The sequence below is a fragment of the Cydia strobilella genome, chromosome 25 (assembly GCF_947568885.1).
Source record: "Cydia strobilella chromosome 25, ilCydStro3.1, whole genome shotgun sequence".
In the NCBI taxonomy this organism is placed as follows: Eukaryota; Metazoa; Arthropoda; class Insecta; order Lepidoptera; family Tortricidae; genus Cydia; species Cydia strobilella.
In genome coordinates this window covers 1,629,774-1,642,861 of record NC_086065.1, presented here as the reverse complement: position 1 = coordinate 1,642,861, position 13,088 = coordinate 1,629,774, and the positions used below count along the sequence as shown (strand labels likewise).

General features: G+C 36.1%; 1 protein-coding gene across 2 annotated transcripts in view; it reads left to right on the top strand.

Moving 5' to 3' along the window:
* Nucleotides 1-1,993: 1,993 nt before the first annotated feature.
* Nucleotides 1,994-13,088, top strand: part of LOC134752786 (uncharacterized) — a 30,251-nt gene continuing 19,156 nt past the window's right edge. For both annotated transcript variants that reach the window (XM_063688491.1, XM_063688490.1), the window contains exons 1-2: nt 1,994-2,152; nt 7,297-7,435. In XM_063688491.1, the coding sequence (XP_063544561.1) occupies nt 2,074-2,152; nt 7,297-7,435 (218 nt within the window). In that variant the 5' untranslated portion in view covers nt 1,994-2,073. The remainder of the gene's footprint in view (nt 2,153-7,296; nt 7,436-13,088) is intronic.

The following is a 13,088-nucleotide window of genomic DNA, read 5'->3' as shown; positions in this document are numbered from 1 at the left end:
ACTTTTTAGTTTCCTCCTAATTTTTGCAACATTGTCTTTGGCAATATCGCCAAAAAAATTGAAAAATTGGCAATATTTCACATATTATCTTATACACATAAATGTTTTGTTTAATTTTTCCTTTAAGTTATTTCAGACCTAGTACAATTGTCGGCATTATTATGATTTGGCCATAAATATCTAAACAACATGTGGCCAAATTCTTACCAATAAAAAAATGGAATAACATTTAGAATGTGGTAACATTTATATGTATACCTCACACATATCTGCAAAATATAAGTAAATAAGTAAATTATAAAACCAATGTTTGTCATCACATTTAAGTAACAAGGGCAAGGGCCAAAAATCCAGTTCATTACAGTTTCGCAATTTTCGCAATATTTCCTCTTGCAATATTGCCTAACTGCAATTAAAAATGGCAATATTCCACATATCTTATACAAATGAAGGTCGGTTGAAATTAGCCCTTTTACATTATTTATAAGCACAATGGTCGGATATATTAGGTTTTTGCTATAAATCCGTTTTTGAGACAATAGGCCTCCAGCGGCGTTATCAGGTGTAATCGTAGCTGAGAGCAATATGTGGATATGCCTTATTATTTTTTATAATTTTTAAATTTCAATTGACACTGATGTCTAATGTTAAAATGTAAGGGTTAAACATTGTGTTTTCGCGATAAGTTTCATGAAATAAAATAATGTAAATAGATTATATCACGTGTAATGCACTTAAAAATACGTCCCGCAATTGAGACTTTTTACCAGTTTTAGACAGATACTTTTTATCCACCGTATGGTTGGAGAAACTTTTGATATAGCTCTGTAATCATCATACAAATACAAATTGGTATCTATTGAAGCGATCTGTTCTAGAAATCTTATAGGTAGGTAGCGGAAATTTATAGGTATTTCAAATGCAATCAAAGAAGCCTAACAGAAATACAAAACAAAGAATATACCATGCTAAATAAATAAAATTAATTACATAAGCAAATACATGGATAAAAGTGCCAGTCATATAGAAAGACTAACCAGATAAAAGTATCATGAAGCCATAAACACATACTCTCTTATATACAGGATGGCTAAAAAATAAGTGCATTCCCGTTGTCAGGGAGGTTTTGGGATTATACTGAACTTTTACTGTGGGACCAACCACGAAATCGCTAAAAAATTTTTACCCTCCCATAGAAAATGGACCAGCCAAAATGTATGTGCGTCATTAAAATGAATAAAGAGCGTACTCATACTCATATTCATTTATTTATAATAATATTTCATATTACACGTCATAATTGGATTTACATAATATATTCAATTCATTCAAATAATCATTAATTAAATTAAAGTAAAATAATACAATATAAAAACCACCTTAAAGGGCTTTAAGGTACTTCCATCTTAAAGGCCGGCTACGAACTTTTAACGCATCTGGTGTAACGGGTGTTCATGGGGATGGTATACCTATATAGTTGCTTACCATCACGTGATTTGTCTTCTCGTTTGCCTCCTATAAAAAAAATGTCTTATCCATACTATGCCACCAGCGCAATTCCATTCACATATAAGCTTATGTCAGACAATAGCACCGCTCAGTAGTCCATGTCACGCGCCGCGGCTCTGACCCACATCCCACACATAAAATATAAAAAAAAAATACAAAAAAATATGCAAATTATCGAACTGATGACATAAGAAAAACTTGTATACAGTTATTGATAAAAGTTACCCAGTTAAAGGCCAAGTGCCACTTTGAAAATGACAATGACAATTTACACAATTCAGTAAACATTAAATAAAAAAAAAAGAATTGCCTATCGATCATACTGAGAAATAAAAACAAAAAATCAGTGTGACGATTTGAAATGAAAAAAGTGAATGATATTTCGAATTTTAAAATAGAATACAAAAAAGAACGGTGAAGAAACTTTAAAAAAAAGTGACAACGAAAAAATATACGGGTGCCCGAAAAAATATACAGTTGTGAAAAATGCAGTGATATCGTGTGACAGTTGAATGTGGTGAATGGAATGAACAGTGATGTTATCTGTGTGCGTGTGTGTGTAACATGCGTGTGCTGACGCTGTTTGTGTGCCTGTGTGCGCAGGTTTTTGGATCTAGGGTGATATTGGTGGAAAATGCTCCTAGTACGTATTATTATTAGGTTATGTTTTACGATTTTGCCTAGATAATAATTTTTCGGCAAAACTTTAATTCTTGGTACAAGCTTTTATCGCTGACTGTACTTTTCTTTCCACAGGCAACTAATTAGGTTACATTACTCAATTAGGTTGCGTTGTTTTATCACAGAGTTCCTATTACCACCTCCTATCTCCATCATCATATCAGCTTATTGGTACCATAAAATTGCATTGTCACCCGACTTACAGATGTATGCAAATTTTCAGCTTCATCGGAAACCGGGAAGTGGGTCAAATTTAACTTGCAAGATTTGACCCTTACAAACATAGTTACATATTACATACATACTAACTTACATAGGTACATTGCAAGTTAATAAAAAGCTTGTAAAATGATACTACAGTCAAGCCAAGCGAACAAGCACAGATTTTGCAGTGGCCAAGTGTGGAACTGTGGAAGTGGAAGCATAAACGTCAAATTGTCAAATATTACGTTTATAGTAGGACTTACACTCTTTGACGCGTCAAAATCGGTGCAGTGAATAACATAGTGTCAGGCCTGAGTGTACGATCGAGTTGAGCGTGCAGCGGGGCGGGGCATGCGGCGTGTATGTTAAACAAATGTAAACGTATAGATACTAGTACTAGTATAGTATTATATAATCTGTGGTATAGAGGAGCGGCCTTAGTGCACGCTGCTCAAATCGCTTGCGAGTCCGACGCCACGCTGCACGCCCCGCCGAACTCTCAGCTTCGTGCGTCCACTCAGGCTATTACACTTAGATGGACGTTATAGAGCCGGAGCACCTACCTACCTAGGCTCGCAAAGTTATTCTTCCTCTTAACGTCTTAATTACCCTGGGGTATGGTCATCTATCATTGACATCCTGTTTAAAATAAATCTAACAATACAATAACGAAAACCAGTTTTAATCCTACTTCATCATCATTATCTAGCACTAGGTCATCCTCAAACGGATCTCATTATCCATTTGCTTGTATTATCGGCCATTATTATAATGAGCCGTTTTTCTGGCCATTTTTTATACATTGTTTGTCATATCCGTCTTTTGTCCAATCATTTGTTATTTGCTTGATTGATACATCAAACTGTGAAATCGTGACGAATAGGAAAGACGGATAATGCCCCGTTCACATCTATTCAAGTAGCATACCAGTCCAGCAGTGATCGAATCCAGTACCGCCAAAGGAGCAAAGCTCATCCTCACTTCTTAGATACATGGCAATGGCGCACCAAGAATAAGCGGGCATCTCGCTCGTTTCTTCCCAGAACATGCAGAATGTGGAATGAGTTGCCTCCTGAGGTATTTATTTTGCGCTACGACGTGGGATTCTTCAAGAAGCGGGTATTTAGGGTTCTCAAGGGTCGGCAACGCTTAAGTGGCTCCTGTGATGTTGCTTATGTCCATGGGCGACGATGACTGCTTCCCATCAGGCGGCTCGTCTGCTCATTTGCTGAATCACATAAAAAAAGAACTGGATTGAATCGTTTACATATATTCCAGTCATTTCCTTTGAAATTTCGTTTGGATTAAATTGTACTGTAATATTTGTTACAATAAAAAATAGTTAATAATGTGACATGTGACATACATAATGATGATAATTTAGTATAATTTCATAATGACATAATAATATAATATAAGTATGTACCTATTTAATGATATAATTCGTAATGGAACATTTGATAGAATTGTATAATAACAGAAAGATGAATATGTAGAATTATATTAGTGTATAATCACATGAAATAATTACTAACAACACTATTAGCACGTAAGGTTTATCTGTAAGTGCTGATATGTATAATAGTAACAAATAAACAAATTTCCAGTGAATTTATGGAGACTGTTACCGAACAAAACAACACGTTATCACTATTTGACGTTTAATCCAGCACTGGATTGACGATCTACATTATTCCAGTGGACTGGAATGATAATATTCCAGTGACGGTTCACATTATTCCAGTAGCATTCCATAGCGCTGGATTCGATCACTGGACTGCAATGCCACTGGAATAGATGTGAACTGGGCATAAAAGCTAAGTCTCATTTTGGGTCGCTGAGCCAACGGAGTAAGTAAGTGCTAGGCAAATTCTACCAATTAAACGGTACACTGAGTAAAAAAACACTAATGGTAATCTGAAAAAGCTTTGGCTTTCCCACGAAGTGTGATTTGGTTGAGTACTTAATCTTTTTATTATTATTTTTTCTTTTCTTATTTAGTACGAAAATTATTTATTAAAAAAAATAACAATACATTTCTTAAAAACGAACATCTATAAAATAAAACTAAATTAAAACTAAAAACTAAAACTAAATAAAACTAAAATACATCTAGAAAATGTGGCCCCTTTGGCATGGTGCCGAGGATGCTGGCAGCATTTTCCCGCTGTATTGCGATGCTAATACGTTGCGAGAGAAAGCTGCCAGCTCTTCGGTCGCCAGTGAAGTCGACTAATCTTTTTGATATATATATTTAGTACTATATATTTATGTATGCTAGTACATATTTATTTTATTGTATAATGCTATTGATGTATTTTAGTTATTCGTAGATGTTAATATTGTAGTTTTCCTTTTTAAATATTATTGTACGTTCTGTAAGTTTGTCTATCTATCTAATTCGAATTTTCCACTCTCTTACTCTAAGGTTAGCTGGAAGAGATCCCTTATAGGGATAAGCTCGCCTTTGTACCTAAATTTATATGAATTTCATGTTAACAAATTTTTTTTTGTACAATAAAGTGATTTACTACTACTACTACCACTAATGGTTGTTTATTACGCCCTTGCCGATTCACTTATTAGTTATGGCATAGAGTAACTTATACTAGAGCGGTACTGTCATAGTAAATTTTGTAACCCCAGTAAATTCACTGCCATCTGTCGACACACTTTAAAAATAAAAATGAAGATTTATAAAAATACGATAGAATGTATTTAAATATAGATAAATGATTTTTTTTATTTGCATTAATTATTTTTATGATTTTGACCCATGTTCTTTCACTGATATGCGTTAAAATTGTTAAATAACAAACGAAACCGTCAACGCCATCTATTCGACTGTAGGCCAAAACTAGTAGCGCCCTCTGAACGAGAATCAAATTTTCTTGATTTTCGAGGCACGTTTTTTCCTTAGACTGTATCTATCTATTACGGAGTTATATCTATCTTTGGTTATGGTCTAGTTGTATAAGGGCGAACATTCATAACATATATTAGAGATATAAGAAATCTGCAAACAAGGCTAATAAAATTCCTAGTGAGTAAAAAAGCTAAGCTAGATTGTCAAAATGATTATGATAAACTATTTCCCTTGTGTAAAATTTTGCCTGTAGATAAGAAAGTCACATACGTCATAGGTTTATAGCATTATTATAGTGAAAAGTACAAATTATTAATTAACAATAAATATAATACAAGGAGTATGGATGGTATAGGAAGGATGCCTATCTCTTATGGCAGAATTGTTGCAAAAGTGACCGCTTTCAGCTTTAAATAATAGTTCCTAATCTCTCCGGTGGCGCTAGTTAGGCTCTGGGACATGAGTATAACATGAACCATATAAGGCAACAAATAACCCGACCAAATTACGTAGGTTGTTTTTGGTAGTATTTCGGTGTATGGTGGCGCCACCTAATTACTGTTTTTTGATGGACACTTTTATACATAGAGGTTTGGCTCCTTTATAAAGTCTCCATGACAAGGAGTGTAAGAGAAAAAAAGCTAGTGCAGCCGAAAGTTAAAAACTATTATGGCAAAAGAAGCTCAAAGTACCTGGTACCAAAAATATTAAATAAAATTAGCTTACTAAGACAAAGTCCTAAATTAAGCAAATCCATGTTAAAAACTAGATTAAAAGAACATCTTCTCAATTTATCACGATTATAAGTTGGAACTAATTAGATAGGTAGTGAAAAATAATGTAAACAAACAAATTTGTTAATTATTAATATTTCAGTGAAAATCACCCGCGTAAATTTTTTAGGTTATATGTCAAATGCTAACGCATACTGACATATTTACTGACATATTTGTTTACATTATTTGCCTTTTTTTTAGGGTTCCGTACCCAAAGGGTAAAAACGGGACCCTATTACTAAGACTCCGCTGTCCGTCTGTCTGTCTGTCACCAGGCTGTATCTCGTTATTTGTGATAGCTACGAGTAGACAGCTGAAATTTTCACAGATGATGTATTTCGGTTACCGCTATAACAACAAATACTAAAAACAGAATAAAATAGAGATTTAAGTGGGGCTCCCATACAACAAACATGATTTTTGACCGAAGATCTGTAAGTACTATATCTATTGCAAATAAAGATTTATGATTTATGGTCTATGATTTACGAAGTTAAGCAACGTCGGGCGGAGTCAGTACTTGGATGGGTGACCGTTTTTATAGTTAATGGTACCGAACCCTTCGTGTGTGAGTTCGACTCGCACTTGGCCGGTTTTTTTTGTTATTGAACAATAGTTTGTACAAGTAGGTATATATGGCTTATGAAACTGTTAGTTTAAGTTATAAAATTAGTTTAATAGGTTAAGTGTATAAAAACTGAGTGCATCTCGCCATCAAACGTAACAGTTTGGCAAGAATATAAATGTTTAGCAAAGATAGATATAACGCCGTAATAGATGGATACAGTCTAAGGAAAAAACCGTGCCTCGAAAATCACGAAAATTTGATTCTCGATCAGATGGCGCCACTACCTTTGGCCTACTCTCGTATAGAGAGCGCTGACGGTTTCGTTTGTTATTTAACAATTTTAACGCATATCAGTGAAATAACATGGGTCAAAATCATAAAAATAATTAATACAAATGAAAAAAACCATTTATCCATATTTAACTACATTGTATCGTATTTTTATAAGTCTTCATTTTTAGTTTTAAAGTGTGTCGATAGATGGCAGTGAATTTACTGTGGTTACAAAATGTACTATGACAGTACCGCTCTATCTTATTATATCCTCTTTGATGTTTAGTAAGTTGTAAATTTAAATATAAAAAAAAAAGTAAGTAAGTATTTAAATCTAAGTCTCACGAAAGATAGCAATAAGTATCATGAATAGACTAGGAGCTACTTTCCACACCATTTAATAATCTTTTTTCCACCAGCCTGCTTCCGACGAGTCCTGGCAGGCCGCCGCGCCGTCCGCAGCCACGTCCGAAGAGTGGTGCACTGCGAGAGACTTGAAGATTGTCGGCGAGAGTGCGCTGAAGAAAGGCGGTTCCATTGCGAGAGTTTCAACTACAGGTGAGTAAAGATAATCACGACCCTCTTGCTTAGCATGATTCTATTGTGATTCATCATTATAGGCGTCCTAAAGATCCTCAGCGTTGAGATTGAATACTATATAATTCGTGATCTGCCAACCAACTGTACCGTCCACTTTCACGGTCGTCAAAACCCTTTCTGCCGCAGCGAAGATCGGTTTCACGAGCATTGTGCCACTGCTACGTTAAGTCTGGAAACTGAGCAATGTTAACAACTATTAGAGTAAGTTTAGTAAATTATTTATCAGCTTAGACAAAGGCTTCCCCAAGGATCACAATTATTGGCCGCGCACTGCCATCCAGCAGTTCTCTATATATGTCATTGAAGTAAGTAGTTATTGTAATTCATCATCATGTTAGGCATCCTAATGATCATTAGCATAGAGATTAAAGACTATTGGCGTTATTCATTAAACGCGTTACTGGCGTGATTAGCTATGTATCGTTTGTCTTTATCTGTCATTTTAACTTATGTATTTGTTAGAAAGGGATAAAACATAATGCGTTCTGCGGTCAGCGGTCAGGTCAAACCCGCATTATGTATGAACAACATTGACAGCAACCTTTAAAGTTGAAGTTTGACATGACCGCTGACCGCAGAACGCATCCAGTGTGGCAAATCCTTTATAGTTTAGTAAGTTATCCACCAGCTTAGACAAAGACTTCCCCTAAGGATGGCAAAGACTGGTCTGCCATCCAGCTGTTGGTACTCCATGATGTTGACCAGTAGTTATCAAACAATCCAGTTGATAGATGGTATTCTTAAAAAAACCGGACAAGTGCGAGTCGGACTCGCCCACCGAGGGTTCCGTACTTTTGTATCTGAAAATTTCAACTGTCTAGCTATCACGGTTCATGATATAAAGCCTGGTGACAGACAGACGGATAGCGGAGTCTTAGTAATAGGGTCCCCTTTGGATACAGAACCCTAAAAAAGGAGTGAGCCTACAGGTTTTTAAAGGGTGGGCAACGTGCATGTAACACCCCTGGAGTTTGAGGCGTCCATTAGCGATAGTGACCGCTTACCTTCAGGCGGGCTGTGTGCTTGTTTGCCACCGACGTGGTATTTAAAAAATAAATTACTGCGGGTGCTACTCAACTTACTAACCACTCATTTCTTTGGTAGCTTTCTAGTTTTAATTGTTTTAGTTTAGTTTTTTCCGTCAAGTGTAAGTATTGGCTATATGGTATATGTATATGTTTTCGTGCTAATTTACTAACAGGCAGACTTAGCAACCGTTTGCAATCTCAGTATAACGTTGTTGTTACAAGGGCCAATAATTAACATTTTTTTTTTTTTTTTTTTATTCTTAATTTTTATAGAGGCTTCCGTACACTCGTGGTGACGATGCCAGCCTCATAGGGGAGTTCACGTGTGTAACTAACCTTCAGACCTAAGTTCCAGATATTTTTTATAATATGTAAACATTTTCTCAGCACCTTCTGATAGCGGTTGAGAAAGCAAGCTATTCAAGGATAATGCGCTGTCCAAAATATTTCCTAAAATGTTTTTCCGCTCGACTTGGCCTCTAGTGCATTCTATAAATATGTGGACTAGGTCTTCTATTCTGTTACAATGCTCACACAGGTTTGTATCTCTTTTTTTCATGAGGTGATAAAATGTATTACACGGAATATGTCCCGAACGCAGACGTAGTGCACACGTTACCGTCCCTCTAGCAAGTCTGGCACCATCAAACCATGGAACCCAACCGGGTCGTCCTTGAACACTATTATACCATATACCCTTTACAACAGAAACTTCTACGAATTTCTTATTCCACTTTTCTAAACAATATAATATAATTAACATTGAACAAATAAATAATTATATTTGTAGTTATTTAAATTATTAAATTAAGGCCACAGCCTCCGGCTACAATGGTGTGAACGTTTTGTGGGAACTGTTTGAGCAAGTTCAGATTGTGGATAATTTTAGAATGGGTAATGTTTTCCTATACCATAGCTTTTTTTTTTTTTTTTTTTTTTTTTTTATTATAAACTGATCGGCGATTGGCCCTAGTCACACCTGATGGAAAGTGAAGACAGGGCCTAAGATGGAGCTCACCGGTTCAGTAACAGCCTATTCACTCTTGTTTTAAAGAGACCGAGGTCATATTGATCAGGGAATACAGATGGCGGGAGCGCATTCCATTCCTTAGCCGTCCGTACCAATAAGCTAATGTGATAATGGGTCAAACAGAGATTTTAAAACAAAGTTGTCACTAATACCACAGAATAAGTAATAGTATTATCATTCAGAACGGCCACGCACCGCCTCGCCCCGATTCGAATTACCTCGCCCCGCGACAGCAGATTGACGGCCGTTTGCCGGCCGCTCAGTACTGTTTTTAAGCAACTTACTCACACAATGACGCATGACGCGTGTACAGACGTGCCGTTCACACATAGAAACGTAATTGATTTTTGATGTATACCGTGTCCGCCCTGTGCTAATACTTATTCACTCACTGGGACATTAAGCTGAGTTAGGACCTTATAGCGCAATTCTGTTCCTTTTTAATATTAATTTGTGTACTATCACAGAATAAATAATAGTACTAGGTACAGAAGGTTCACTCTCTAACAAAACGCGTCTATTGCGACAGACATGACCGCTAGGTGGCGCAAGCGCGAGCAGGCGTCCGTTCCGTAGCGTTGCGCGGCAATTACTATGGCTAGACACCAAAATTGGTGTGGGCCGCATGTACTTGTAGCGACGAAATCGCGGAGTGAGCCACGCCTGGTACTATGTACTATGTTTTTTTTTGTGCTGATAAATATTTCTTATTTTATCTTACAAGTAATTTTACTCTTAAGCCTCTCTTGCATGTAGCTGTGTAAAGCGATTCTGATTCAACAATTTGTTACTGTTTTAATTTTGTTTTGATACGATTTAACCTTGACTGTTATCTTGATGATAGCGCATTTTGCATACCCCAATCATCGTGAGTGATCTTCAAAGTCGTATCGAAACAAGATCTAAACCGTAACAAATTGTTATGACATAATCTTGCCAATCTTCTCATTATTTATATTTACTATGGGACCAACCCCGAAATCGCGTAAAAAAATTTGGCTGTATCATGCATTTTGGCTGGTCCATTTTCTATGTAAGGGTAAAAATTTTTCCGCGATTTCGTGGTTCGTCCCAAAGTAAAAGTTGCTCAGTATAATCCCAAAACCCCCCTGGCAACGGGAATGCACTTATTTTTAGCCACCCTATATAAATTGTAAGCCAGCTTATTGTAAATAATTATACATCTGAAACATGTACCTCACCGACTGAGCCAAAAGTTATATCAAATATTTACAAATCAGCCTCAGCCGTCTATCTTATTCCCAGTAAAGTCAAATAGGGCCTTCTTATCTTATGTTGAGATTATGCATGAAATGGGTAGTACAGGTAGTACAGGTAGGATAATACAAAAGCGATCGGATGCGGCCCTTCTCTCACGCTGCGCAAGCAACTAGGTTACTACTAATACTACTGCGTGCACTTAGGGCTGCCAACAATGATTTTATTTACATAATATTTTTTACTAGTCTATCAATCGTTAAAGGGGCCCACTGACTATCAGTTCGCCGGACGATATCGGCCTGTCAGTTAGAACTAAAATTTGACAGTTCCGAACAACTGACAGGCCGATATCGTCCGGCGGACTGATAGTCTGTGGGCCCCTTAACTGCTAGAACTAATCCATTTTAAATTAAAAAATGCCGTTATTATTCACAACGACGGGACTTAATCGCGTAAAATAAGTTTTAAATTTACCTCCGGCGTTCGAGGACGGCGTTGTCCCGGTGGTCTCGGAGGTCGTGTTGTCTTCTCCGAGACCAATAAAACTTATTTTATGCGATTTAGTCCCGTCGTTGTGAAAAATAATGAGTAAAAATCGTGAAAGTTTTAGTCAGTGTTTTACAAAAATGCCGTAAAAAAAACACTAAATAAGAAATATCACTCATGGTGGCATTTCACACCATCGCTCGGTCTTATTTCTTTAATATTATTTTTTACGTGATTTATTTCTGCATCGGTCTTTTTGTATTACTCAGTACAAAAATCAACTTTATGTTTATACGATAAGGTCGATATCTAGGTAGATGTTGATATGTTTAGCTTAAATTCAAATTATCGTGACGGACAAGCTCATAATCTCTTTTGAAATAAGATAGTATGGCCCAAGTTTTGGTGACGGTGACGCTGGTTCTCATAGTAACCCAGGATTAAGTCGCTTCCCTATTTTTTTGTTATCCGTAACTATTAAGTTTTTATATAAAATCTCCAACGTGCTAACCCTAGCCCCGCGTAAGCCTAGGTCCTAAGTAGTTCTAACCTGATACCAATCTTCTCACATGATTCTATGCGTGTACGCATGTCATAACTGCTGATACTTTGCATATCATACTTCATTCTAAATTCCATCTTAAATTTATAGAGATACGGTCTAAGTTGGAAATAAAGTTATCTAGTTAGAATCAGTGTTTATTTAATTTAACGTGTGAATATTAAGATATGCTTACACATAATTATGTATATTGAACTAAAGTAGTTTGGTGTCGACAAGAGAGTTGATAAGAATGGAACACACTCAAGCGAAATGGAATAACTATTTGGAAAAGAGACGATGGCAGTTGAGGCAATTGAAGGACCATAACCGAGATGAATGTAATTGGTGAGACTAAACAAAGCACATCGTCTTCGCTGGCTTGGCCACCTCGAAAACATGGGAGAAGAAGACGTGCTGTAAAGAGAACATAATATTTGCTTAAATCCGTACTCAACGTAGACCCGCAATGTGATCTGTTTCACTACATGGTATTGCTTGATTGAAAAATTTAAGAGATAAATAAAAATCCTAATGTGACTCCTGCTATTTTTAAATTACAATGTACTGTTTGTTAGAGATAATTATTTTTGTTTATTTGTTTATTATTATTATACATATCAGCACTTACAGATAAACCTTACGTGCTAATAGTGTATAATGTATATTGTATAATGTTCGACATATATTAATATTTGTGACGCTTTGGCTTGTTACCTGTAAGTTACAGATATTTAGGACGCCATTCTGTAAGTCATCCTAAGTATCTAAGTAAGTATTTTATTTTACCAATAAAGATCTGTATATCTGTGTCCATAGTATGTATATGTATTAAAAAAAAGGTAGTGAATGAACGAATCAGCGAACGGATTTAAGTAGATGATAAGATGGCGATGGATAAATTCTGATTTGACAGTTGGATATGGTTTTCATCTCATTTCGATACGACCTTAAGTTCTAAAAAATTTCGTTATTTGCTCCTCTATCATTACACGTTGTTTTTGCCCTTTTCCAAAAACGATTTTTGTGCTATTTACTCGTACAGCACAACCAAGATTTCAAGGCATGATTTTTGATTGACATGTACCTGGCATTCCACGAGAATGTCACGAAACGCCGTTCTTCTAATAGTTCTAAAAAGGCTGAGAAAATTATATGGGGTCTGGTAATATTTCATGACTTTGCTAACAAATTGACAGTATATTCTCAAGCTTTACGGATTTGATTGAATTAGCTGCCAATTCATTATCCTTCGTTTGTTCCATATTGAAAGCGACTCTACAAATAGGGTCAAATACCAAGCAA